Source organism: Spermophilus citellus, assembly GCF_964194105.1.
Source record: "Spermophilus citellus genome assembly, chromosome: 10".
NCBI classification, from domain to species: domain Eukaryota; kingdom Metazoa; phylum Chordata; class Mammalia; order Rodentia; family Sciuridae; genus Spermophilus; species Spermophilus citellus.
Genome location: NC_138197.1, coordinates 123,794,864 through 123,818,249, shown reverse-complemented (window position 1 = coordinate 123,818,249; position 23,386 = coordinate 123,794,864). Strand labels below are relative to the sequence as shown.

The following is a 23,386-nucleotide window of genomic DNA, read 5'->3' as shown; positions in this document are numbered from 1 at the left end:
CCACCACTCTGAGGTCCTGCTGAGAAGGTGGCGGGCTGGCCTCCTATGCACCGTGTCCCCCATCCTGAGCCCACTAAGGGGAAAGACAACAGTATCACCAAGGCTCAATTAGAAGTTAAAAATAAGACACATAAGAACAGATTCTATAAACACTCCATGTCGTCATCCAGCGCTGCACCGCCAGGAACAGATGGCTGTGTAGAAACAGCTGTGTCCCCGAGGAGCCCTGGAGGAAAACCGGAATGCATTCCTGCTCTCACGTGCAGCCGTATGTCACTGGCTCTTCAATCAGCAGTGGGCAGCAGGGCCCAGGCTGGACAGTGCCCAGAGCCCTGCGACAGGCTGCCCAGGGCTGCTTGCCAGTGACCCTCAGAAGCTCCAGAGCCTAAAGAATGATAGTGTTGCCTCCGAGCCCAGGGAGGGAAGGGAAGAGGAGCCCCAGGGCCAAGAACCTCCCTGGGCCGAAACTGAAACCACAGGCTGTCCCCAGTGGCCCACTGCCTGGCTCCTGTCCAGCTCCAGCCTGCCCCTGGCCCTCTTGCCCATCCCTGGTGGCCATCTCTGTACACTGGCCAGGTGCTCAGCAGAGTTGCTCACTCTCCCTTTTTCCTTTTGTCAGACTCCCCCTCCCCTGAGTGACACCCCCTTCCCCTTTTATTTATGCCTTAGGTCAGAGGCAGTTCAGCATAAGGTTGCCACACACAACATCTCAGGAGTGCCAGCTGGGGGACTGGAGGCCATCCACTCAAACTCCCTGTGCTCATCTGCAAATGCAAGTGGCAGTGATTCCCGCCTGATTGACTTAAGAGGACTAAATCAGGAAAGACAGGAGCTTAGGTCAACGTGGCACAAACCCCTCCCCAAACCAAGCTGTGTTCATTTTAGATGGCACTGTCACCATTGCTGACCCCTCTGCCTCTCCTTCTAAACCACAGGATCAATGGAGGTACAGATACGGGCTCGTTTCCCATTCCTAGCAGAGGCATAGCGTGTGTGATGTATGAATACCTGGGACAGAGGACACCGTGCCTCGGCCGACCCTGTCTGAGCCTTCACTGAAGAGCCCTGGGTGCAGCCTCCCCGTCCCATGAAAGAATGAAGGGGGCTCATGGTGTTTTCTTGATTAAAAAAAAATCCTTTGGGTTCCTGGAACTTGTTGATTAACACACAAAGCAAATGACCATGGTCCTTCCCTCCCTCCCCATCGGTGTGATTCAATAAAACTGAACTGCTTTGTGGAGACCACAGGGAATGCCTAGTCAGGTGTCAGGAACCGAGGAGGGGATCCCTGTGCCCTGTTTCCTCGTCTTTCTGCCATGGAGAGTGAGGCCAGCCCTGCCTGTCTCAAACAGGTATCGGGAGGGACAAATCAAACAGTGGAGATGAAGGCCACCAAAAGGTGAAAGTCACATTGAAGGTAGAGGAACTCTCTCGAGTGTTAATTGATTCCCCAGTGTTTCTCTCGATTTCTCTAAGACCCAGAGGGAAAAGAAGTCTCAAGAAGAAACCAAACAAGTGACCTCCTAGACTTCATTTGGACCCTTGTAGTCTGAGGCCATTGCTTCCCGATGAGAGTGCAGTGCCTGTCAAAGTCCACAAGCAGCTGTCAGAGGACTTCGCTTGCTAGAAGTCAGCTCGCAGCAAGTCCAAATGGGTGCTCCTGATCAACAGGGGACTCTTCTCCAGGCTCAGACCCAGACTCCTTCCACCTTGTGGCTCTGCCCTCTATGAAGTCCTAGATACTTCTTCTGGATTCTCTTTCTCTGGCTGTCAGCCCAGAAAACAAAGTGAGCACTGTACCTCAGTGAGGCTCAGAAGTGGGGCCCGTGCTAACCCAGGCCAGCCCAAGTTCCATGGACATCAGCCACAGGGTTACCCTAGACTGTAAGGAACTTGGAAATGCAGCCTCGCTGGGTGCCCAGGAAGAGAGAAGGTGGATATTGGTGAGCACCGTGCCTCTGCTACCTTGAGGAATGCAGGTACTGAGTCCTCTTCAGCCCTGCTTGAGGAGTCCTCGTAGTGGTTTGGTGACTGCAAGAGCTCTGAACAGATTCACCAGGTCTGAATCTCAGCTGCTCTGCTCACTCATCATGAAACCTGGAACAAGTGGCCCAGCCTTTCAGAGGATGGGTGTCTTCCTATCACTCTCCTAACCTGGGGAGCTGGTTGGATGAAATGAGAGTCCCTGCCAGGCTGGGTGCACATTCCCTGGTCTTTCAGAGGTATTTTTGAATCCCAAACTCTTTGTTTGGACTTTCTCAAGGTCTCAGAGAAAATGAGTGTCAGTGAGATCGGGGCTCAGTTTCCAGTTTTATGCCCATAATCTAAGTCTTTTGCTTTGCCCAGCTGTGAACAGAAGTTCGTTAGGCCAGGAACTGGGACAGACTTCCACCCCTCTACACCCTCCGGCATGTCTACCCATCATTTCCAGCAGCTCAAAGGTCAATCTAGGCCACTGTCCTTAGGGATGGAAGAAAATAAATGCAAACCGCTTAAAGGGCCGATTTCCCTTGAGTCTAAATCTCCCTGTGCCTCAGCTGGCTGCCCAGAGAAGCAATTTAGTAAATGCATTTGATCTCAGGAGAAATCTGTCTTTAGTTTCTGTGACTTGCTTGCCAGGAGCCCTGTGTTCCTCCTGTGGCTGAAGAGCAGAGTAGGGTAGCATTCAGACCCTCTGAAGGAAAGCAGTCCCTGCCACTCAGTCTCTCCAGAGACACTACCCCATCCCTGGGTGAAAGAGAGGCTGATTTTAAGCTGCTAGAGTCTTCCTCTTGAGATAACATCAGCAATAAAAAAGCCTGTATTAGAATCTGAAAAGGCACATAATGTAATCATAGAGCACATTGCTCAGGTTTGCATAGCACTTTACAGTTTACAAAGCACTTTCACATGCATTAACTCGTTTGAGCAAATTGCAGGGAATCAGTTAACTACAGAAAAGTATAAAGGAGCAATAAAATTTATCTTTGAACCCATCACTCAGAGAAAAATCTTTGTTAATCTTATAATGTTCCCTTTGATCTATTTTCTAGCGTTTTCTGCTAGTTTGCATTTGTCTGTTTGAGGACCGTAATGCATATACATTTTTATGGCCTGCCTTCTTTACAGAACACTGTACCTTCAGCCTCTCTGACCTTCACATCTGTCCAGGGAAGAAGTAATTGTGCTGTGAAATGTCCATGGTTTGAAATCCAAAGACTGAGTCTCCATTTTCTCTTTTGTGTAAGAAATGTGTGCTGAAGGGTTAAACTAATGAAGCAATGCAACAGAGAATTTTGGCACTGTACCTAGCACATAGTAGGTGTTCTGTTTATAACAGCTGAATATAGGTGACAGTCACAGTAGTGATAAATATTATACCAAAGCCCAGGATGACATCTGCTGGACCTGCAGTCTTGCAGACAGCTGTGTCTGGCAGCTTCCCACAGTACCTGGTGTGGTTCCTAGACCCCACCTGTTAAGCACCAGGTGAGCTTGGGAGGTAGATTCCAGTGAATCACATTAGTGGTGCTGCAGAGTTCACAGACAGAGGCCACTTATCCCGCAGGACACTGGTGACACTTCCTGCCATGGCAAGCTGGCCATGGTAGATCTGGAAGCTCTTTCCTTGACCACTACCCCATGTTACCATGCAGGGAGGGGCTGAGCATCCCATGGAGGCTTGCTGACCTCACCTGGTGCTCCAGAGGTTCCAGGCTCAGGGCATTCAGAGATGAGTCAGGTTCAGCCCTTACCTGAGCCCACCACTGCACAACTGCTCTCTAGAAAATGGCTCTGCAACCCACTGACCTTAGGGTGTCTTTCCCCCCGATGAAAGGAATGTGTGTGTACGTGTATGCACGTGTGTGTGTGTGTGTGTGTGTGTGTGTGTAAAGGGAAGGAGAAAGCCCCGTACACACATGCATTTTTCATGCCCTGGTCATTAGTGTTCTTTCCCACAGTGAGGATAATCCCCAGGTCAGGGAGAGCCCCTCTCTCCACAGACACCTGCCTGCCTGCCCTTCCAGGCACACGGCCCACACTCTCCCTCTCTTCTGCTCGTGGGTCTGGAAGCCGTGTGTGTACCTTTGTGAACACATTCAAAATACAAAACAAAACCAAGGGAAGAAGACAATGAGCCCCTCTCTTGCAAAAAGAGCTTCGCAGATGTCTGGTTTCTGAATGGGAATGGTGGTCTTTTCTCTTTTGCAGCTTGGGTGAGGGAGAGGACATCAGTGGGTTAAGTTTCCTCCTGGGAGGTGACATAATGGTTTCTAGTCACAGTTGAGTTCCTCAAGGAGACGGGCTTGGCCACACTGCCTGCTCTTCATGAATCAGAGTGTCACCCCACTCAGCCAGCTCTGCATCCCCCAGTCCCTTGACATACAGTCTTCTTCAGGTGTCCTCAGGCCCAGGTTTCTCCTCTCCTACTAGTGTCCTAATAACTGTGATAGCAGGTGATGTCTGATGAGTCACTCCTTTTACCCAAACACTGGGGTTTTTGTACACCGCATCTCTCACCATCCCCTGGTACCATCGCCGTCCCCCTTTTACAGTTAAGGAAATCAAAGCTGGGTGAGGTTAATAGCCCACCCACCTCCTGCAGTGGTCCAGGCAGGAGAGGCATCTCCGTCCGAGGCCTGGTGAGCATCTTTCCTGGAAAGGAGCCAGGTGGTGGAGGGGCGAAGACCAGCTTTGACCTCCCCGAGTGACCTTGGGAATCTGAAACGGCCTTCCCCACCATCAAGGCATCTTTGGTGTGCCACTGGTGGCCACCAAAGGGAATGAGTAGGCACACTCTCAGATTCCCCAAGCAGAGCTTGGTGCCTGTTGGTCTGCTCTCCAAAATCTTTTCAGCCATCACAGACCCTTGAACTGCAAATAGCAGGCAAAGAGTGGATTTAGGAATGGACTTATTGGTCACCTTCTGTGCACATAATTAGAGGACAAGGGAGGAAACTGGAGGGATGGGTCTTCCCCATGATCCCAGTCTTCTTGTCTGCAGATACTTTTCATGCATGCGACACATGGGTATGGAGCACTTCCAAGAGTGAAGTGTCATCGTGTCACCAAGGTAGTTGCCCTCAAATAATTGCAGTTCCAGTTGACAAATGCTTTCATGGAGCCATGGGGCAGTTGTTCTTGGAGCACAAAAAAGAAGGATCATGGAACCGGGCACAGCCAGCCAAGGTCTCAGAGAGACAGTATATTACATTGTCTGTGCTAAATTTTGAAAGGTAAATAGAAGGTCCCTAGGTGTAGAAGAGTAGGGTGGGGTGAAGGAGGGCCAGCAGCGGGGGAAGAACATGACATGGAAGAAAGTCAGAGATGTGGAGGGAAAGGCAGGTTTGGAATCAGAGGGAAGATCCTTGATGGGACTACTGAATATGTGGGGGTGACAGGCAGAGAAAGCTTTGTGTGAGTGTCCCCCAGGAAATCGGGATTTAGTCCTACATTGATATGTAGGACTTTGATAAGGGGTGAGCCGGCTCATAGGATCTTAGCTGCACTGAGACTTCCAGCTCCTGGTCACACGCCTGTAATCCCAGTGGCTCAGGAGGCTGAGACAGGAAGATTAGGAAAGCCAGTGCTAGCAACTTAGTGAGGTCCCCATCCACTCAGTGAGACCCTGTCTCTAAATAAAGTAGTTTAAAAAGGGCTCAGTTGCTCAGTGCCCCTGGGTTCAATCCCTTGAACCAAAAAAGAAAAAAAAAAAAGTTGGCATAGGGGAATCTTCAAATGGGCAAGACCATCAAGTTGACTTGAAAAGTTGGATAATATCCCTGATTGCAGTCTTTTTCATTGGAAAAATTTTAAAGGTAGCCTATAACATCCCATAGACACTAGATCTCAACAGATTCCCCAAGGAGCATCTGGAAATATGGGACTACATTTAGGTTGTACAGAGCCATCTGTAGAGGCTATGAGCATTTACCCTTGAAAGACTCAGGAGAGCAACTGTCCTTAGATAGGTGGTGCAGACCCTGCAATGTAAAAGGGCCCCCCCCCACAATGCTAATTTACATTATTAGTTTTCTCTTCTTCAAACCCCATAAAACATCAATGACCCAAGAAATGTTTGTTGGAGCAGAATTGTTGATCTTGACAGGACCCATCACATGACTGGGGCAGCTGTCGGTCCTGTTGGGGCAGGCTAGTCTAGACCTTTTCTCTTGGCTGTGATAGAAGTGCAAGAATTACATGCATTTTCTCTTGAAGGCTCACCTCAGAATGGGAATGACATTGATCCCTGGCATTCTTTTAGCAAAAGCCCATCACAGGTCCAGTCCACATTCAGTGGTTGGGGAGATAGACCCAGCCTCTGTCATAAGCCCCACTGCAAAGGGTAGGATACCGTGGGGAAAGGAATGAAGAATTAGAGCAATTAATAGAATCATCCACCACAGCACGACTCTTAAGAAATGACATCATAGCGTGATCTAACAAGGCTGTGGTCTTAACTGATAGAAAGCCATACAGAAGCAAGTTAATGTATGGTGGTTTTGAAATTTAAAAAAATAAAAGCATCTCCTTGGAAAAACATTATTCCTTCTACTCCTTTCAGCCAGATTGGTAACTCTAGACACATAAACTTCAGTCTATATTCAACTGAATGTTATCAAGTGATGGAGAAGGCGGATGTAACAGAAGAAACATAGGAACCAATTGTGTGAATGTTGGCAAATTATTGTTTTATAGAAGTCAATTATACTGAAATACAAACTGCATGCAACAGGCCCCACTGTTCTTAGTCTGCCTCTAGGCAAGTATCCCCAAATGTGTGCACCCTGGTAACCATCATGCCAGTTGGGATGTGGGTCATTTCCATCACCCTTAAAGCTCCCTTGCTCTTCCAAGGCCACTCTGTCCACACTCCACATCTGCAGATCCCGTTTCTATCACTGAGGATGAGCTTTGTACCCAGTTTTGTTGTGTTTTGGGGTGTTTTTTTTGTTTTTTTTTTTTTTTTAATTCCAGTTGTTCATCTGTAACCCAGGTTCCCTCATCCTGTGGTTATTGGTTGCTGTGGGGTGTAGTGAGAGGGTGTGGCCTGGACAGCTGTATCTGCATATCAGTATTTGCATATCTCATGAGCATCCAGGTAACGGGCCAGCCTGCTGTCTCCACCAGTCCAGGTAGGAGGAAGTAGAGCTGAAGACTTCTGCAACAGATTATTGAAGTGAGAATTTCTTAGAGTTAGGGAAAAAAGAGAGAAGAGAAAAAAAAGTGGTTGTTTTGAGGTTGTTTAAACATAGGTAAAATTAAAGGAAATAAGAGTTTTATTTATATATTTGTTTGGTTTGTTTTACAATATTTGGCCCAAAGATTGAAATCTGTAGCCCTAGGGGAAGAAAAGCATCAGGTCACATGGAGGTCCTCCTGTCTGGGTTTTTCTCCTCTTTGGACTTTCTCCCTGTTATCATTTTTGGTTGTTCTTCCGGGTCACCTAGTTTACAGGGAATGAGTGGCAGTCGGTGAGCATGACCATTGCTCCTAGCCAAGTGGGGCTCAGCCCTCAGATGGTGAGGCTTTTGTCCTCGTGATTACCTTTTTGAAATTAGATTCAATCTCTGGGGAAATGAAGATGGAGATTCTTCCTGCATCTGCCAAACCACCAACAAGGCCCCAATATGTGATAAACTCTGAGAGGGCAGCTCCCTCGCCCCTTGGAGCATTTATCCTCGTCCCCAAGCCCTGTGCCCTCCTGCCTTGCAGCTCCAGAAGCAGCTGTCGGAGCTCGATGAGGACGACCTGTGCTATGAGTTCCGGCGAGAGCGCTTCACCGTGCACCGCACCCACCTGTACTTCCTGCACTACGAGTACGAGCCAGCTGCAGATGGCACCGACGTCACCCTGGTTGCCCAGCTCTCCATGGACAGGTATGGCCAAGCGGGAGATGGCCTCACAAGCTTAGGATAAGATAGGGCCAGGCTGGTGTCTCAGCCCCTCCCCCACGTTGCAAATGAGGACCTTCTTTTTCCTGCCGCTGCTGTTGGCTGTGGGTCATGGGGAGGGCTGATTCTTTGGAGGTGAAGCCCTACTCAAATTCATTGCTGGTGGGACTGCAAATTGGTGTAGCCAATATGGGAAGCAGTATGGAGAACCCTTGGAAAGCTGAGAATGGAACCACCATTTGACCCAGCTATCCCACTCCTTGGTCTATACCCAAAGGACTTAAAATCAGCATACCTCAGGGACACAGTCACATCATTGTTTATAGCAGCACAATTCACAATAGCTAAACTGTGGAACCAACCTAGATGCCCTTCAGTAGATGAATGGATAAAAAAAAATGTGGTGTATATACAATGGAATATTATTCAGCATTAAAAGAGAAGAAAATCGTGGCATTTGCAGGTAAATGGATGGAATTGGAGAAGATAATGCTGAGTGAAGTTTTCCAATCCCAATAAACCAAATGCCAAATGTTTTCTCTGATTTAAGGCTGCTGATTCATAATGGGGGGAGGGGTGGGCATGGGAGGGTTAGATAAACTCTAGATAGGGCAGAGGGAAAAGGGAAGGGGGAGGGGAGGGGCATGGGGGTTGGAAAGACGGTGGAATGAGATGGACATCATTACCCTAAGTACGTGCATGAAGACAGGAATGGTGTGACTCTACTTTGTGTACAACCAGAGACGTGAAAATTGTGCTCTGTATGTGTACTATGAATTGAAATGCATTGTGCTGTCATAAAAAAACAAATTAAAATTTTAAAAAATGAAAAAAGTGGGGGAGGGGATGTGCAGTCTGGAGCCCCAGGGAGGTATTTGCTGTTCCTTTTCTATGTATGTGAATGGATGCAACAAACCTTCGTCCAGCATTGCCAACAGTACTGAGCCTGGCCCTTATATAATGTGCAGTCTGATGCGACATTTCTCAATCTTGGCCTTGGACAAACTGAACCATGTGGGAGCTTTTATAGCAAATTCACATCCAGGGGCCATGGCAGACCCATTACTTAAGAATCTTTGTGGAGGTGGAGTCCTTGGCGTTGTTTGCTTTAAGCTTGTGGTATACAGCAAGGCAAGAGGCATAAGTAGCAATAACAATTAAATAAAATTATAATTGTAATATGTGCTTTGCAGGAACAGGGACAGATAACACCAATGGCATGTTGGGGGACCTTCTTTAGGCAATATGGTTAGGGGGCATCTCTCTGAGGAGGGGACATTGCTATAGAGACCTGGAGAGACTCAGCACATGCATTGCTGAGAGAAGAGCCTTCCAGGCAGACAACTGAGCAAGTGCAAAGCCCCCGTGGAGGGAAGGGATTCTGCATATTCAAAAACCTGGCAGAAGATCAAGGGAAGTTTCAGGGGATTGGGAGGAAGGTGTCATGGGATAAGATCATGGAACACTGGATGTTCGTAAAATATTTGGTTTTTATTCAAAGTACAGTAAGAAGTTATTGAAGAAATTCATGCAATCAATCACGTGATCCCTTAGCATCAGACACTGAGGGTTCTTTTGCCACCTTTTGAGTTTGACCTTTGGACAAAGTCACTTCATCTAAACCTCAGTTTCCTCCTTGGTAATCTGGGAATGGTAATAATATCTTCATTACCATCATCTCTAAGGTCCTTGTGAAGATCAAATGAGAATGCAAACCCAGCACTTAGCCCCAACGTACATTCCACAGTGACCACAGAACTTGTGACCAATCTCAGTGCTGGGTAGAAAGGCACTAGACCTTGGGACGAGGAGCTCTGGTTCACACTCCGCCTGCTCCTTCTGTCCTCAGCTGACAATCCTGACTTAGTGTCTTTGGGTCTCTGTCTTCTCCTATAAGACAGGGTTGAAAATACTCACCTCCCGGGGTCCTGGTTGGGATTAAATGAGAGAGTCTGACAGCCCTTGGTGCGTATTTAGCATCAGGTAGAGATGGCATGCACATGAGCCTCCTGTGGAGGCAGGTAGGAGAGGGAGGGAAAGAAAACAAGAAAGACCTGGACTCAGAGTCCAGCTGTGCCTCTTCCCAGCTGTGTGTGCTTGCGCCAGGTACTTGCCTTTTTGAATCTCACTTTATCTTCGAAGTGACGGTGATACTGTCGAGCTCAGGGATTGTTATCTGGATGCTCTAAAATAAGAGGATGTAAAATGTCCAGTAAGTAGTTGACATTTCATCCTGTGTCTTTACCTCATTGTTGGCTATACACTTTGCTGTTTGGGATTCACACATCAGTAGAAGGAAAATGTGTTCAGTTAACAACCCAGACTCATCCTTTTTACACACTTACTATCAGTAGACGAATATCAGGAAAACCAAGCGTCTCCTTCCAGTGCAAAGGGAAGCACCTCCCACCCCAGCCTGGGCCAGCGGTGATCCTGGCAGGACCTTTCTTGTATTCATTCAAAGAAACCTCTGGTCCCCTGTCTGTCTGCAGCAAGCGCTGGCCACAGGGGCCTCCCTTCCCAAAGCACACACATGCCAAGCATAGCAGATGCCTGCTACCCCCAATGCACAGTGACAAGTACTGCCATCCAGGCAGGACCTCAGAGAACCCAAGGAATTGTAGGTCCCCCTGACAGACACTGAGCAGGACATGCTCAGAAATTCTAAGAGCACACGGCAGTGCAGTGGGAGAAATTCCCCAGCCTTCTGTGCTGCACATCCAATTATGATACAGCACGCTGACTGGTGCCTGTTGGATTGATTTTTAATTTGGGAAACACTTCGGGTGTGTTTGTAAACCTTTGAGTCAGAAGTAGCCCTACGTGAATGCCACAATAAATTAGGGGAGTCGACAGGCCGCCCCCACGCCGTCTCCCTGCAGATTTCCACTCAGAGAGGATGAGTGTCGCTGACCATGCCGTGGTGCTGGCATCTCTGTCAGTCACTCCATGGGGAGGGCATCTCTCCTCTGACACCTGGCCGGGGGAGACACTCGTTCTCTGGTGTCCCGTTGTCACAGTTGTTGAAGAACTAACCACCATTGAAGGCATCGTCTGACTGGTGAATGTCCTCTCTGCTTTTTGCAAAAATAAGAGAGACCAGAAATACAAGTTCTTGGGTTCAGCCTTTTTAAATGAACCACTAATCAGACCAGTGTTGGGAAGCCCCAGCCCTTTTCTGAGAGTGAAAAGTACTTCTCCCTGTGATGGTCAGCGTGCTCTTTGAAGCATTTAAATCTGGTCCCAGCCCTGAAGTCCCCGGTGATCCCCCCTGTATTTAGAACAGCAAGCCCACTGCCCACGTGGCCTTCGAGGCCCAGCCAGACGCCTGCTCCTCTCCCACACACATTCCGTCCACACTGGCCCTGCTTCTTTCTTGACTGAGCTGGACTCACTTTTGCTGCAGGTTGTTCTGGGCAGCTCACCCCAGATATTCACAAGCTGCTCCTGCTCTTTATGTAGGGGTCTTGGGCCATCCTGCCTACTATTTAAAATAAAAAAAATTCCAGAAGCACATTTCTCACAGCTCTGGAGGCTGGCAAGTCCAAGGATAAGGTGCTGGCAGACTCGGAGTCTGGGGAGGGCCCATGTTCTGGCTGATGGATGGCTGAGCCTCCAACTCTATTCTCAAGTGGTATGAGGAGAAGGGTGCTCTGTGGGGCCTCTGTATAAGGGCATTAGGAACCTAGCTTTCCCAAAGGTCCGACCTCCTAATGCCATCACCGTGGGGTTAGGATTCCTACATAGAAGTTTGAGTTAGACACCAATAGACACACATGGCTCTAGATCTCAAATGTCACCTGGAGAGGGCCTTCCTAGGCCAGCCCACACAGCTACTGTCTGTCCTGTTGTTTCTCTACTCTCTTAGTTCCATCTGGATTGAACTGAGTTTGGTTTGCTTATTGTCTCCTCCCTGGAACACAAGACCCAGACATCCAGGAACCTTGTCTGTCTAGCATCTAGGCACATTGGAGATGATAAATATTTGTCGGGTGAATGCCTGTTTGAAAGGCAAAGATGGAACCACAAGGGAAATTATGGCTGTCCTATGCTGAGCACCTGCTATATGTCTAGCTGCATCTCATTTAGGGGTCAACTCCACTTAGATATGGCATCAGTTACCCTTTGCTGCTTAACAAGCCATCCTGCCCTAGGAGCTTAAAATGACCACCCTAGTCAACTCAGGATTCCGTGGCTGGGCGGCTTGGCCTGTGCTTAGCTGGACCCATTCAGGCATCTCCTGTCAACCTGGGTAACTCTTCTGCACCATTGTCTGGCTATTAGCCAGGTCCGTGGGGATACCTGGATGTCATCTAGCAAGGTGGTGGGGGCTTGTTCGCATGGTGGTAGTCACAAGGTTTCCAAAGGACCAATCCCTGCTGTACCGGCACATTTTAAAACCTCTGTTAATGTAATGTTTGCTAATGTCCCACAGACTGAAGCAAGCGAGGTGGGGCCAGGCCAGGGTCAGTGTGGGAGAGTCTTCCAAAAGGATGTGAATAGAGAAGAATGATTTATAGCTATTTTGTAAGCTATTCTGTCCCATGAACATTGATAGAACTGAAGCTCCAAGCTCAGAGCTCTTGCCCATGTGTACTGACCCAGCACAGGGGTCAAATCCAGGACTGTCCGACCCCAGAACCCACAGTTGCAAGCTATGATCGTGTCCCAGGCAGCGTCTCTTGCTGCAGTGTACCTGAGGGGCGTGGGCCAGCTGGTAGGGTGAGCGTGTCCCATTGCAACAGAAGCCAGGGAGGCCCACAGATGCTCTGGAGTCCCAGCCACCTCTGGCCATTGGGTTTCTCCATGCCTGCTCCTTAGTAAGCTAAAGACTGTGTATGTTCAGCTTTCCATCTTAGTGGGGCTCCCCAGAGTAGACCCGCCAGACACCAGAGACTTTGCCTCCCCCTCCCCAGCAGGAAGCAGCGGCGGGCTCTGTGGGGAGTGGAAAGGAGCTGGGTGAGTCCACCCCTCTGGATTCTGGAGTTGGCTGATTCATCAGCTCCTCCTATTCTCTTGAGCAAGTCGCACCCCCTCTGTGAAACTTACCTCTTTCCTCTTTCATCATGAAAATGGTCCGGGCAAAAAAAGAAAAAAAATCTCAAAGCTCCTTTCCAAATGGACAGTTCTGTGGTTTTAGAATTGATCTCTGTCTCTTGAAATCTGCACTGGTTCAGCCCTCGCTGTGCCGGGCACTCTGTCTTCCTGTCGAGGGGACCGGAGAAAGATGGGCACCAAGCTCCACACCGCAAGAGCTGCAGGGGCGCCCCTCCCAGACAGATGTGGAGAGAAACAGCCCTCAAGGAGCAGCCAGTGGTGGGTCTTGGAGGCCGCCCCCAAGAGGGACCGACCGAGGAGGAGGAAGGAATAGATAGAAGTTGACATCAAGGGAGGAGGGCCCTCTTCTGGGGGAAAACAGGCAGTGAAGGGAAGAGATTTGGGGGGCATTGTCCTCACCCTAACACCCATTCTTACCAGCTGATGACCTGGGCTTGGAGGTCAGGAAGACCTCCACCCAGCTCCTGCACCTGACAGCTGCATGACTTGAAAGAATCGCTTTACCTCCTCGCCTGCAAAACAGGGATCAGAGTCTCAATTCTGTAGAGTTCCTACGGCCATCAGATATGATAAGAGCCACAATGTGGGTGGCACCTGGCAAGTAGGAAGTAAGGGGGACGGATAGATCTGTGGTTGTCACAGTTTCCATGTTGTCCTTGTTGGGAACCTGAGGTTGTCTCTGTTGTCCCCATCCTGGCAGAAGTTTGATTCTTAGGGAGAAAATGTTGGAGAGGGCTGGCGGCTTGGAAGACATGTGGGTTGTGTCGTCTGCACATACACTCCTGGCTGAGGTTCCACGGGACGCACCTGACACCATTTCCCATAAAGCTCAACTTAATCTTTCATGAACAGCACGTTCTCCTGAGAACCTTCAGTAGCTTCCTGCATTCTCCTGTGCTCTCAGCAGAGCTTGGCCGACGGGCTGTGCCAGGTAGGCTTGCTGCCTGCTTAGAAAACAGAGTCAAAACCCCAGTGAGTAGAAGAATCCAGAGCAAAGCCGCCCTCTCCCCTGCTCAGCCCAATGACCTCCTTCCCCCGACACACACCAACAGTCTGCATGCGAGAAATGGTTCTTGCCCTTTTACTCTCCTGCTCACAAAAGATTTGTGCAAATAGATCTCCCTGGAAGTATGGAGTCCACCATTGTACACAGATGAAGCTGAGGCACGGGGAGATCATTCAAAATCCCAGACCCTCAAGCCCAGGCGAGAACAGGGCCCGACAGTGGAGGCTCAAGGCCAGGGTCAGCGAGCTGAGGCATCTGCAGAATGCTACCTTTACAAGGTGGTTTGGTTAGTGGATGTGATCAAGGGTGACAAATGGAGGGCATTTTAGTCTGGTGAGTGTCTCAGTCTTCCATATTGGAAAAGGGGCAAATCTAGGCAATACCAGAGTTACTGAGAGAAAACTCTGGAAGTCCAGAGAGAAAGCCATTGACAGGAGATAGGTGTGCCCGTTTTCTTTGGTTTGGAAGCGTGGAAATGCAAAGAATCTCTTTCTTGGTAATCATCTGAATAAAGTGGACAGGCATCCTGACCAGAAGACTTCTGGTCATGTAACCTCTTTCTGGAAAGAGGGGGAAATTAAAATAGGCTTTTGCTGTCTCTTTAAACCATAGATTTTGTGTACCAGGCATTTCTGATGCCTTTGAGGGGATAAAGAAAAAGAAAAAGAAAGCAGAAGAAAAATCCTCATAGATTTCTTTTCAAACCCATCCCCAGAACACTCCTGTGAGAAGCACCTTTTGTTTCTTCCTCTGGCCTCTGTCCTCCCCACTTCCTTGGCTCAGTGCTTTCTGGTAGCCTTGTGAACTTGGCCTCCAGGCAATAAGCGCCCTGAACGTGAAGACATGACCCCAGGTGCCCTTGGGACCCCAACATTCACACGTCCTTCTGTTCCCTTTGCCAGACACCCAGGGTTATTATTTCTCAGTCACTCCAAGCCCCATCAAGGTCCCTGTCTACACATCTCTGGTTGATAGGCCCAAGAATCTGAGCTGGAGCCTCAGGTCCATTATTAGGAAACCGGGAGAATAGCTGTGCTCTACGACGCTGGGAGAATTCTGGAAGGCGCCTGGTGTGTAGGAACGCATCCATAACTCTAGTCGTTTCTCATGTTCTCCTTGTTGGTTTTGGTGCTCCTTGTCAGTCAGTGTCCTCCGTTAGTCTAAATCTTCTGTGGCCGTTCACTGCTTTAGATCAGTAGAGCCATTTTCCATCTGGACTGAGAGAGGAGAGGTATAAGAGTTTGGGCTGGATGAGGATCTTTGGATAGTTTAGTATAGTCACAGCCCACACCTTTGCATTAGTCTGTTTTCTGTTGCTATAACAAAATAGCTGAGGCTGGGTAGTTATAAAGAAGAGGATTACTTAACTCACAGTTTTAGAGGCTACAAATCAAATCCAAGATGGGGAGGCCTCATCTTGTCAGCCTCTGGTGAGGGTTCCTTTGACTATATCACAAGATGGCCAAGTAGCAGGAAGGAAATGGCTCTGTGCAGAAGAGTGAGCCCTCCCATGGTGAGACTAAAGACAGAGGATCCAGGGCTCAGGATAACTGTTCTTCTAAAACACTTTCATGGGAACTTGCCAAGGATCCATGAAAAGTACATTAATTCGTTCCCAGGGCCCACCCCCAGTGACCTAGCCACCTCCCACTAGGCCCCCGCCTCTGGGAGGTTCCACACCTGAACACTACCACACTGGAAACACTGAAGGTTTGGGGGCAAGCGCATCCAAAACCATCGCACCATTGAAAAGAGGAGCCTGAGGCTTATGAGCAAGGTGACTTTTGCTATCCTGTGTTCAGTGGGAAGCAGAAGACGAGAACCAGCATGGCAGATGTTTTTATGTCTATTTATGGGTAAGAGAACTGAGTGGGTAATATTCCGAGACCAGTTCAGATTTGCAGCTGATGGACTGCCCGCGGGTGGATGGAGGTAGAGGCCCACAGGAGACCTGGCAGATGATTCAGGGACAGGCCAGGTCCTCACACCCCGCCTCCCTTTCTCTTCCAGGCTCCAGATGCTGGAGGCCATCTGCAAGCACTGGGAGGGACCCATCAGTCTGGCCCTCTACCTGTCGGATGCTGAGGCCCAGCAGTTCCTCCGCTATGCCCAGGGCTCCGAGGTGCTCATGAGCCGCCACAACGTGGGCTACCACATTGTGTACAAGGAGGGCCAGTTCTACCCTGTGAACCTCCTGCGCAACGTGGCCATGAAGCACATCAGCACCCCCTACACGTTCCTGTCGGACATCGACTTCCTGCCCATGTACGGGCTCTATGAGTACCTCAGGTAAGGACCTGCTGGGCCGGCACTGCCCACGCTGCTCCTGGAGCTGGAAGGCTTGTAGGGTCGTGCGGGGCCGGAACAGAAGCCCCTTAGGATCCTGCTCTAGTCATGTGCTTTCATAGATGGGGCAGCTGAGGTCAAGAATGGGGAACGGCCTGCCTGGTCACCTAGAGGTAGAACGCCTGCCTGCCAGGTGTGGGAGATCCAGGAGGCGGTTGTCCCGGGGAACAGCCTGGAGCCCGAGTTTGCATAATGAAGTGTCAGTTGGGTCTAGGAAGCATCCTGTCTCCCATCTAATGCTCTTTCTATAGCATCTATGAAAACACACTGTCCCTCTTCCAATTTTGGATCAGACAGCCTTCACGTAACCGTTCTAAAAAGATCACTGCCTATTCTTTAAAACAAATCTAAGTGATAATGATGCCTAACATCTATTGAAGTGCTTGCCGGGTGCCAGAAGCTGTTCTGAGTGCCTGACAAGTCAGATCTCACCCCCCCACCCCCCACCCTGCCGCAAACCCTGCCTCAGGTAGAACAAGACTAAGCCACTGGCCCAAGGTGACACAGGAGCGAAGGGGCAGCTGGGGTCAGAACCTAGCCCCTGACTCTGGACCCATGTGCCTAATCACCTCGAGGCCATTTCTGGATCTCCAATGTCCTTTTCTAACTGTCCCCATCTAGAAGGACAAACGTCTAGCCGCTGGAGAAAGCCGTGACGGAGAGCTGCTTGGCTGTGTGGGGAGTGGCATTTATTACAGAATAACAAACAGCATGAACTGAAAGGCACTAGAATTCATATAGCCCAAGGTTCTGTTCCCTAGGTACAGATGCACCAACCACACTTTTAAAGAATCCACCTCTCCCTACTGTCATTCTTCAGTATGCGTTACCTCCACTACCAGGGCAGTGCTTGCCTGGCTCCCAGGTACCATGAGGTGGTTTGCATTTCTTATCCTGTTGGATCCAAAAGCATGCATACCTCCCCCATTTTCCAGGGGTAGCAGTGAGGCTCAGAGAGGCCAAATCCCCTGCTCAAGTCCAAGGGTTGTGTCAGGATTTGAACCAGGGTCTGTCGGATTCCAGGTTTGAAGGCCATGTTGCTGCTCTGGGGTTTCTGACTGTCCAAAACAATGTGATTTGGCAGGATGTGATTTCTTTCTCTCTTTTTTCTCTGGCCTGCCCTCTTCCATCCATCTCTGTCTCTCTTTCCCTGTCCCTCCCAACCCCTTCCTATCTCTGTGCCTCTCTCTTAAAAGATCTCCAACATTCTTTAAACCTTTTGTGCTTCAGCCAAAGCACGGGTTTCATATCAGAAGCCTCCCTGCCCTTCTCTCTCCAGAGCAAGGAAGACATCCTGTGTCCAGCCACTGGATTGGGTTCATTTCCAGGGTCATGTTGGGGTTTCATAGCATCAGCCCCTCTTGTGAGCAGGGAGGAGCCCCTCTCGGGCTCTCTGATAATAGCAGAGTGGGCAGCACCCGGACATCTTGCAGGCAGGCAGGTGCTGGAGCACAGAGCTCTGTGAACCAGGACTCCTGACTGTATCAAGCTCTTAAGAAATGGAGTTTTTCCCCAGCTCAGGCTCCTTCTGGGGCTCTGAATCCCAGTGTGTGGGTTGAGGGTGCCCCCATGTGGTCACCTCTGTTCCTGCAGCTTCTGAAATCTCCAGATTTCAGAGATGGAAGGAACAGATAGGTGGGAGAAGAGTGTGGCCCAATACCACCAACATTCCCCACCCCCGACCTGGACCCATCAAAGAGAGGCTTTTAGGACTGGACCCTGCCCATCGCCACTTTCTATTCTTAAGAAGCACCTGGAAGCCTTCACTTGGATGAGTTGAAAGGGAACAGGCCCCATTCCATCAACACTATGATCTTGACTCTCCAAGAGCTATCTTATGACTTTGCCTCATGGGCATCATGTTTGAAAACAAGTATACAAGAGCAGACATGAATGTTGGCCCCTTGTGCTTTACTGATCTGAGACCCTAACTGATGATCAACATCTTATTCAATTTGAGGTAATTAATATTGCCTTTTAATTAACATTTTTGCTTAATGCAGAATCACTGGAGGTTGCAGTTCGGCCACCTTATCCCAGGTGCCTGTGGTTCCCCTCAGGGGGTTTGAAATACTGCAAATTGCTCCTAGATTCAATTATTGTGTAAGCAGACCTTGCCCAAGAATACTGAGCACAACCTAATAGGGAGACCAGAGTCTCTCCACTGCCATATGTAATTCCTGCTCCAGGGGACCAGGACTGAAGTTAGGCAGTCCTGAAGAGGACCTGGGAATCTGCATTTCTACATAAGACTTTTAATATCAGCAACTTACTAAAAATAAGTTTTTAATGCTGCTAAGCTAGACCATACATGTCCCCAGGCTGCAGTGAACCTGCCCCCCCCCCCCAGTCTGTGACCTCTGACTTGGTTATTCCTTAGGCACTGAATTTAAGAAAACAGTAAGGGACATGATTCTATCAGAAGCCCTAAATAAGCATCTATTGTCCATTTCCTTTGAAGGCCACTATATTGACTGGTCATTGACTTGGTAAGAATTTTTTCTAGTATTTGGGAAGGATTTATGTCTGATCCATATATTATCTGTAGATATATCCCGACAACAGCAGAATTGTATCACTGGTTTGGGATGAGGTTAGGGATGCTGTTAGCTATGGAGCTCAGCGGGGCCAGCAGATCCCCTAATTGACTGACTTCTTCAGCACCAATATCTGACAAAATGCTAGACCCAGATTCTGTGAAGATATGACTAATAAAAATGACGGTTACAATGAACTGAGCCTGACCAAGTGCCGGAAGCTTGGTTTCCATCGCCTGTACTCTGACACTTCTCTATGCAGTGGTCACCAAACCAAGGCCCCAGAAAGCTTAGTCTTATTGTGAGAGGAAACCGTGGACTTCTGTCTACACAGCCTGCGCAGAAGGAGCCAGATCACTCTCAAACCCCACAATACAGAGCAGGCTAACCAGCAGCCCTCTGGCTGCACCCCCAGACACTTGCTCATGTCACCCTTCTTGAGGTCCTCCCTGGTTTCCAAAAAAAGTTTAGCATCGTAGCTCTCTGAGCAGTTGCCTAGCAACCAGCTAATATTTCAGCAAAAACAAACAGTTCAATCGGAAAATAATGAAATCAGCTCTATTCAGGGACAAAGCTGCAGAATTTCACTAAAATCTCTCTTCCACGCCTTCTCCCGTTTCTGCTAACGAATGAGCTTGTAGACGAGCGGCTCGCACTTCTGTTTATAGAAATGTCCACTGGAGTTCAGCAGGTGTGGCCAAATCACACAGACCTGCATTTGAACCCAGATCCTTGATACTTTCCAAGAATGTGATGTGGGGCACTTCTGACCCACCCTTTCTCAATTAATCCAGGAGCTGGTAACAGCCTCTTGCAGGGTCAGTGCTCAACAGCTAGTTTTCTGTCACACGGCCTCTTCACAGGGCTCGATATTGGACTCCTTTTCCAGGCCCCAGTGCCTACCCTTGTAAACTGCCCGCCACCTTCCAAACAGCCGATGTAATTGCATGGAACTGTTTGACATTTTCACTCCCTGAAATGAGAACTATATACAAATGGCCCCTGACCTATGACAGCTCCGTGTGCATTTCTTTTTAACTCTACAAGGTTGCGAAAACAGTACGAAGTCAGTAGAAACCTTGCTGCACGTTTTGAATTTCAGTCTTTTCCAGGAGGAGTGATGCACAGTCTGCTTCTCTCTCCTGATTCTGGGGGGACCACGAGCTGCAGCCCCCAGTTACAAGGGGAACCACCAGTCTCCTCAGTGTGCTGTGTGGCTACGCTATGACATCCAGGACGCTAGGTGTAGAGAATGTATTTTCCACTTCCACATTTCAACTCATAATGGGGTCTGTCAGGTCGTAACGCCATCGTAAATGCTCCTTACTCAGCATTGACTTGGCCTTGGGAATGGTACTTGACATCCCTCCCTTATGGTATCTGTGAGATGGGGATAATACTGTTTCTTCCCTCATAGAGACTTGGAAAGCACCTAGCAGTGCCCAGAACATTCTTCTTTCCATGAGCAGCCACTGCCTCTCTGCGATGGCCACGCACTGTTCTGGGCCATGGAACAGTGGACAGAAGGGGCAAGGTCCCTGTCCTCTGGAGTTTTACACTCCACCTGGATGTGTTATTGCTATTGTTCTTATCACCATTAGAGATGCAGAGATAAAAGATACAGGACCCCAGTCTAACAGCAGATGGCCCAATGCAGCCAGGTGGGACAGGTCTCAGGAAGAGCTGCTAGTTGAGATTGAGCTTGAAGATCAGTGGTTCAAATGTCATGAGACACATTTGAGGGTCACTGAAGCCACTGGTGTGGTTGAAGTTCCAGAATGACAGGGATATCAGGAATGTGACATCTCAGCCAAGAGTGACCTCAACCATGGACTGGGGCACATTTCTAGCCTCTTCCACCTGCAGAATTCTCATCTCTGATTGGTGCTTTAAAGCTTAAAGAGCTGATTCTGTTTTTTAGGGGACACATGTGCCACACTGGCAGGGATGGGGTTGCACAGTGTTTCTGTAAGAACAAGGAGTCAGTTTTATTCTGTGCTAGGCAGGAGGGCATCTGGCCAACTCCCATTCACATTTTCCCAGGCACACGATGGCTGCTCCGTAAATTCTTAAGTGAGTGCAAAAATGTGAACAAGGCCAGGTAGAAGTGGCGCCAAGTGAGATTTACTGGCTGCCTTCCAAGAGATGTTACCAGGTGGCCTTTCCTTGGGTTACTTTGTTATTTTAATTCTGCTATATCTGTGACATTTAACGTTTATTGAGCACTTACTATGTGCCAAGCACTGTGATAAGCACTTTTGTGTGTATTTTATCATTTAACATTACCATGGTTCATTTTACACAAGAGGATGTTCATGCTAGGCCTCACGTTCAAGGGCGCAGCGCCACTAAGTAGGCACCTGGCTTGCTCTGGGCTCATCCAGAGGTGTCTGTGCCTAGCCTCCTGGTGGGCCCATGTCCCACTTCACCCTGGTGGCCATCATCGTCATCACAGCTTGCCTTTACCAGGGATAGCCTGGGCATCTGGGATCTCTCTTAACCTTGACACGAGAGGTTCCATGAAAATCCACAGCACACAGACACTGGTGCTTACCCCGACTCAGAGGAGAAAACTGTGGCTCAAAGTTGTAACTTGCTCAAGGGTTCAAGCTGGTAGGTGTCCAGATGGGATAGGAATCTAGGCGATCTGTCCCCGAGCTACCCTCCTGTCACCTCCCGTGACCTCAGGCTGCATTGAACATTGCTGGTGCTTAGGGTGCTTCTGGGGTGTACTGGTTCCTCGTGTACACAGTGGGGGCATTTAGTAGGGTGTTGAGCATTGCGTGACTCGGGCAAGTGCTCAACAGATTGCGACTCTTACTGTTATTTCTGAAATTTGCCCCCAAAAGCTCATTCTTAGTTCCTCCTTCTCGCCTTCCCCTCTCTGACTCACAGGTTCTGCCTCGGGCTAAGTTCATGCCATCTGTTTAGAAACCACCCAGATCTTACAGGGGCCAGGAAGCCCCTCCTGCTCACAGGGGACTGTGCCCCTGTCGGCCCTCATCTGCTGCATGCCTGTTTTGCAGTTACCCCTCGGTGGGAAGCCTCCCTCACTTATGAGTCTTATCTGTTGTCCCCACCTACCTCCCGAGTCCTGGCTGCCAGCTCATCTCCTAGGCAACTCTCCCAGTAGCTGAGCAAACTCTTACCTGGCCTCCATGTTTGAGGGGGTGAAGGAGGATGAGGAGGTTGTGCCGAGTCCTGCCTCCACAGTCCCCTGCACAGACAATAGGCACAACCCCGCTCTGCGCCTTCCTTCCTCTGCCTCTGGATTCCCGCCCTGAGGTGGGTTGCTGGGGCCTCAAAGGTGTGGTGCAGAAGGTTCCCACCATACTGCGGGGAGCCGTGCTTAGATCAAGCACCACTGAAGCTGGGCAGAGCGCCAGCTGTGGGGGACAGCTAGAGACAAGGGGCCTCCCAGCGTCTCCCTTTCTCTCTCTCTCTCTCTCTCTCTCTCTCTTTCACACACACATACACACACACACACACACACACACACACACACACGCGGCAGACGCCCTTCACGGGCCACCTGCTCCCTGGCTCGGTTTGCACCACACCCAGGCCTTGTGCCAAGAGAGACCTAAAATCAAAATACTGTGGCTGCATCTCAGCCCCAGGTCTCAGGTTTCTCCTCAAACAAGGATGATCCAACCCTGTCCCTCTATGCCCCATGAGAATCATGGAGGACATGAGGCCACAGCCATCTAGAGAGGACCCAGGAAGGAAGAAGCAGATGTTTCCAAGTGTCCCCGTGGAGCAGCCTCTGTGTGAGGCTCTGGACAAGTGCTACCTCTATGTGACAACCTAGTTGAAGACACATGCTTTTATTCTCGTTATACAAGTGAGAAGATTAAAACATAGATCCTTTCCCCAAGGTCATTTGGATTCAAGTGGCAGAATACACTCTCAACCCAGGTCTCTGTCATTCCCAAAGAGCCCTCTCCACAGTGCCGCCCCCCGCCCCCCCACCCCCACCCCCCGCAGTGTGTGGGGTTGTGTTCAGTGCCTTCATCCCTGTACTCTGACTGAGTCCCTCATGTGTGCCTGGCACCGAGCAAGAGCTAAAAAATTACCATGGCCGAGGCTGTCCCCGGCTGCAAGCCCAGCAGGGCTGATAGATAATAAGCAGGTGGCCATCATCAGTGACACAATGGTCCTAGCTGAGCGAGTCCCGGGAATATGCAGACTTGTTATTAAGGGGGACATGTGGGGAGTCAGCAAAGCCAGCAGAGGTAAGTGGGCATGTGCAGGGGGAGCAGCTCGTCCCACTGGCTTTGCAAAACTTGAGACAGAGGGAGGCCGTCGTGGGGGAGAGCAGAAGCACGCTCCTGCCTGAATTTCTCCTCCCTCCTGTCCTCTTTTAATATCACTCGTGTAGGAGTCCCTGGGAACTTGTACAAGAACCACTTGGCTCCCTTCCAACTCAGGCTTGATCACACAGCGGGCTCTCGCGGGCTCTCGGGCATGTCGCAGCATGGAACTGGGCTGTTGAAGTAGGTGGCTCCTAACACTGACAAGCTGGGTCCTCTCCTGGCCTTCTGAAGCAGCCCAGCCTCCAGCCC

General features: G+C 49.6%; 1 protein-coding gene across 6 annotated transcripts in view; it reads left to right on the top strand.

The window, feature by feature from the left end:
- The window catches only part of LARGE1 (LARGE xylosyl- and glucuronyltransferase 1), a 490,254-nt gene that overhangs the window by 449,017 nt on the left and 17,851 nt on the right, over positions 1-23,386 (top strand). For all 6 annotated transcript variants that reach the window (XM_081309721.1, XM_081309722.1, XM_081309720.1 and 3 more), the window contains 2 exons: positions 7,696-7,859; positions 15,949-16,227. In XM_081309721.1, the coding sequence (XP_081165847.1) occupies positions 7,696-7,859; positions 15,949-16,227 (443 nt within the window). The remainder of the gene's footprint in view (positions 1-7,695; positions 7,860-15,948; positions 16,228-23,386) is intronic.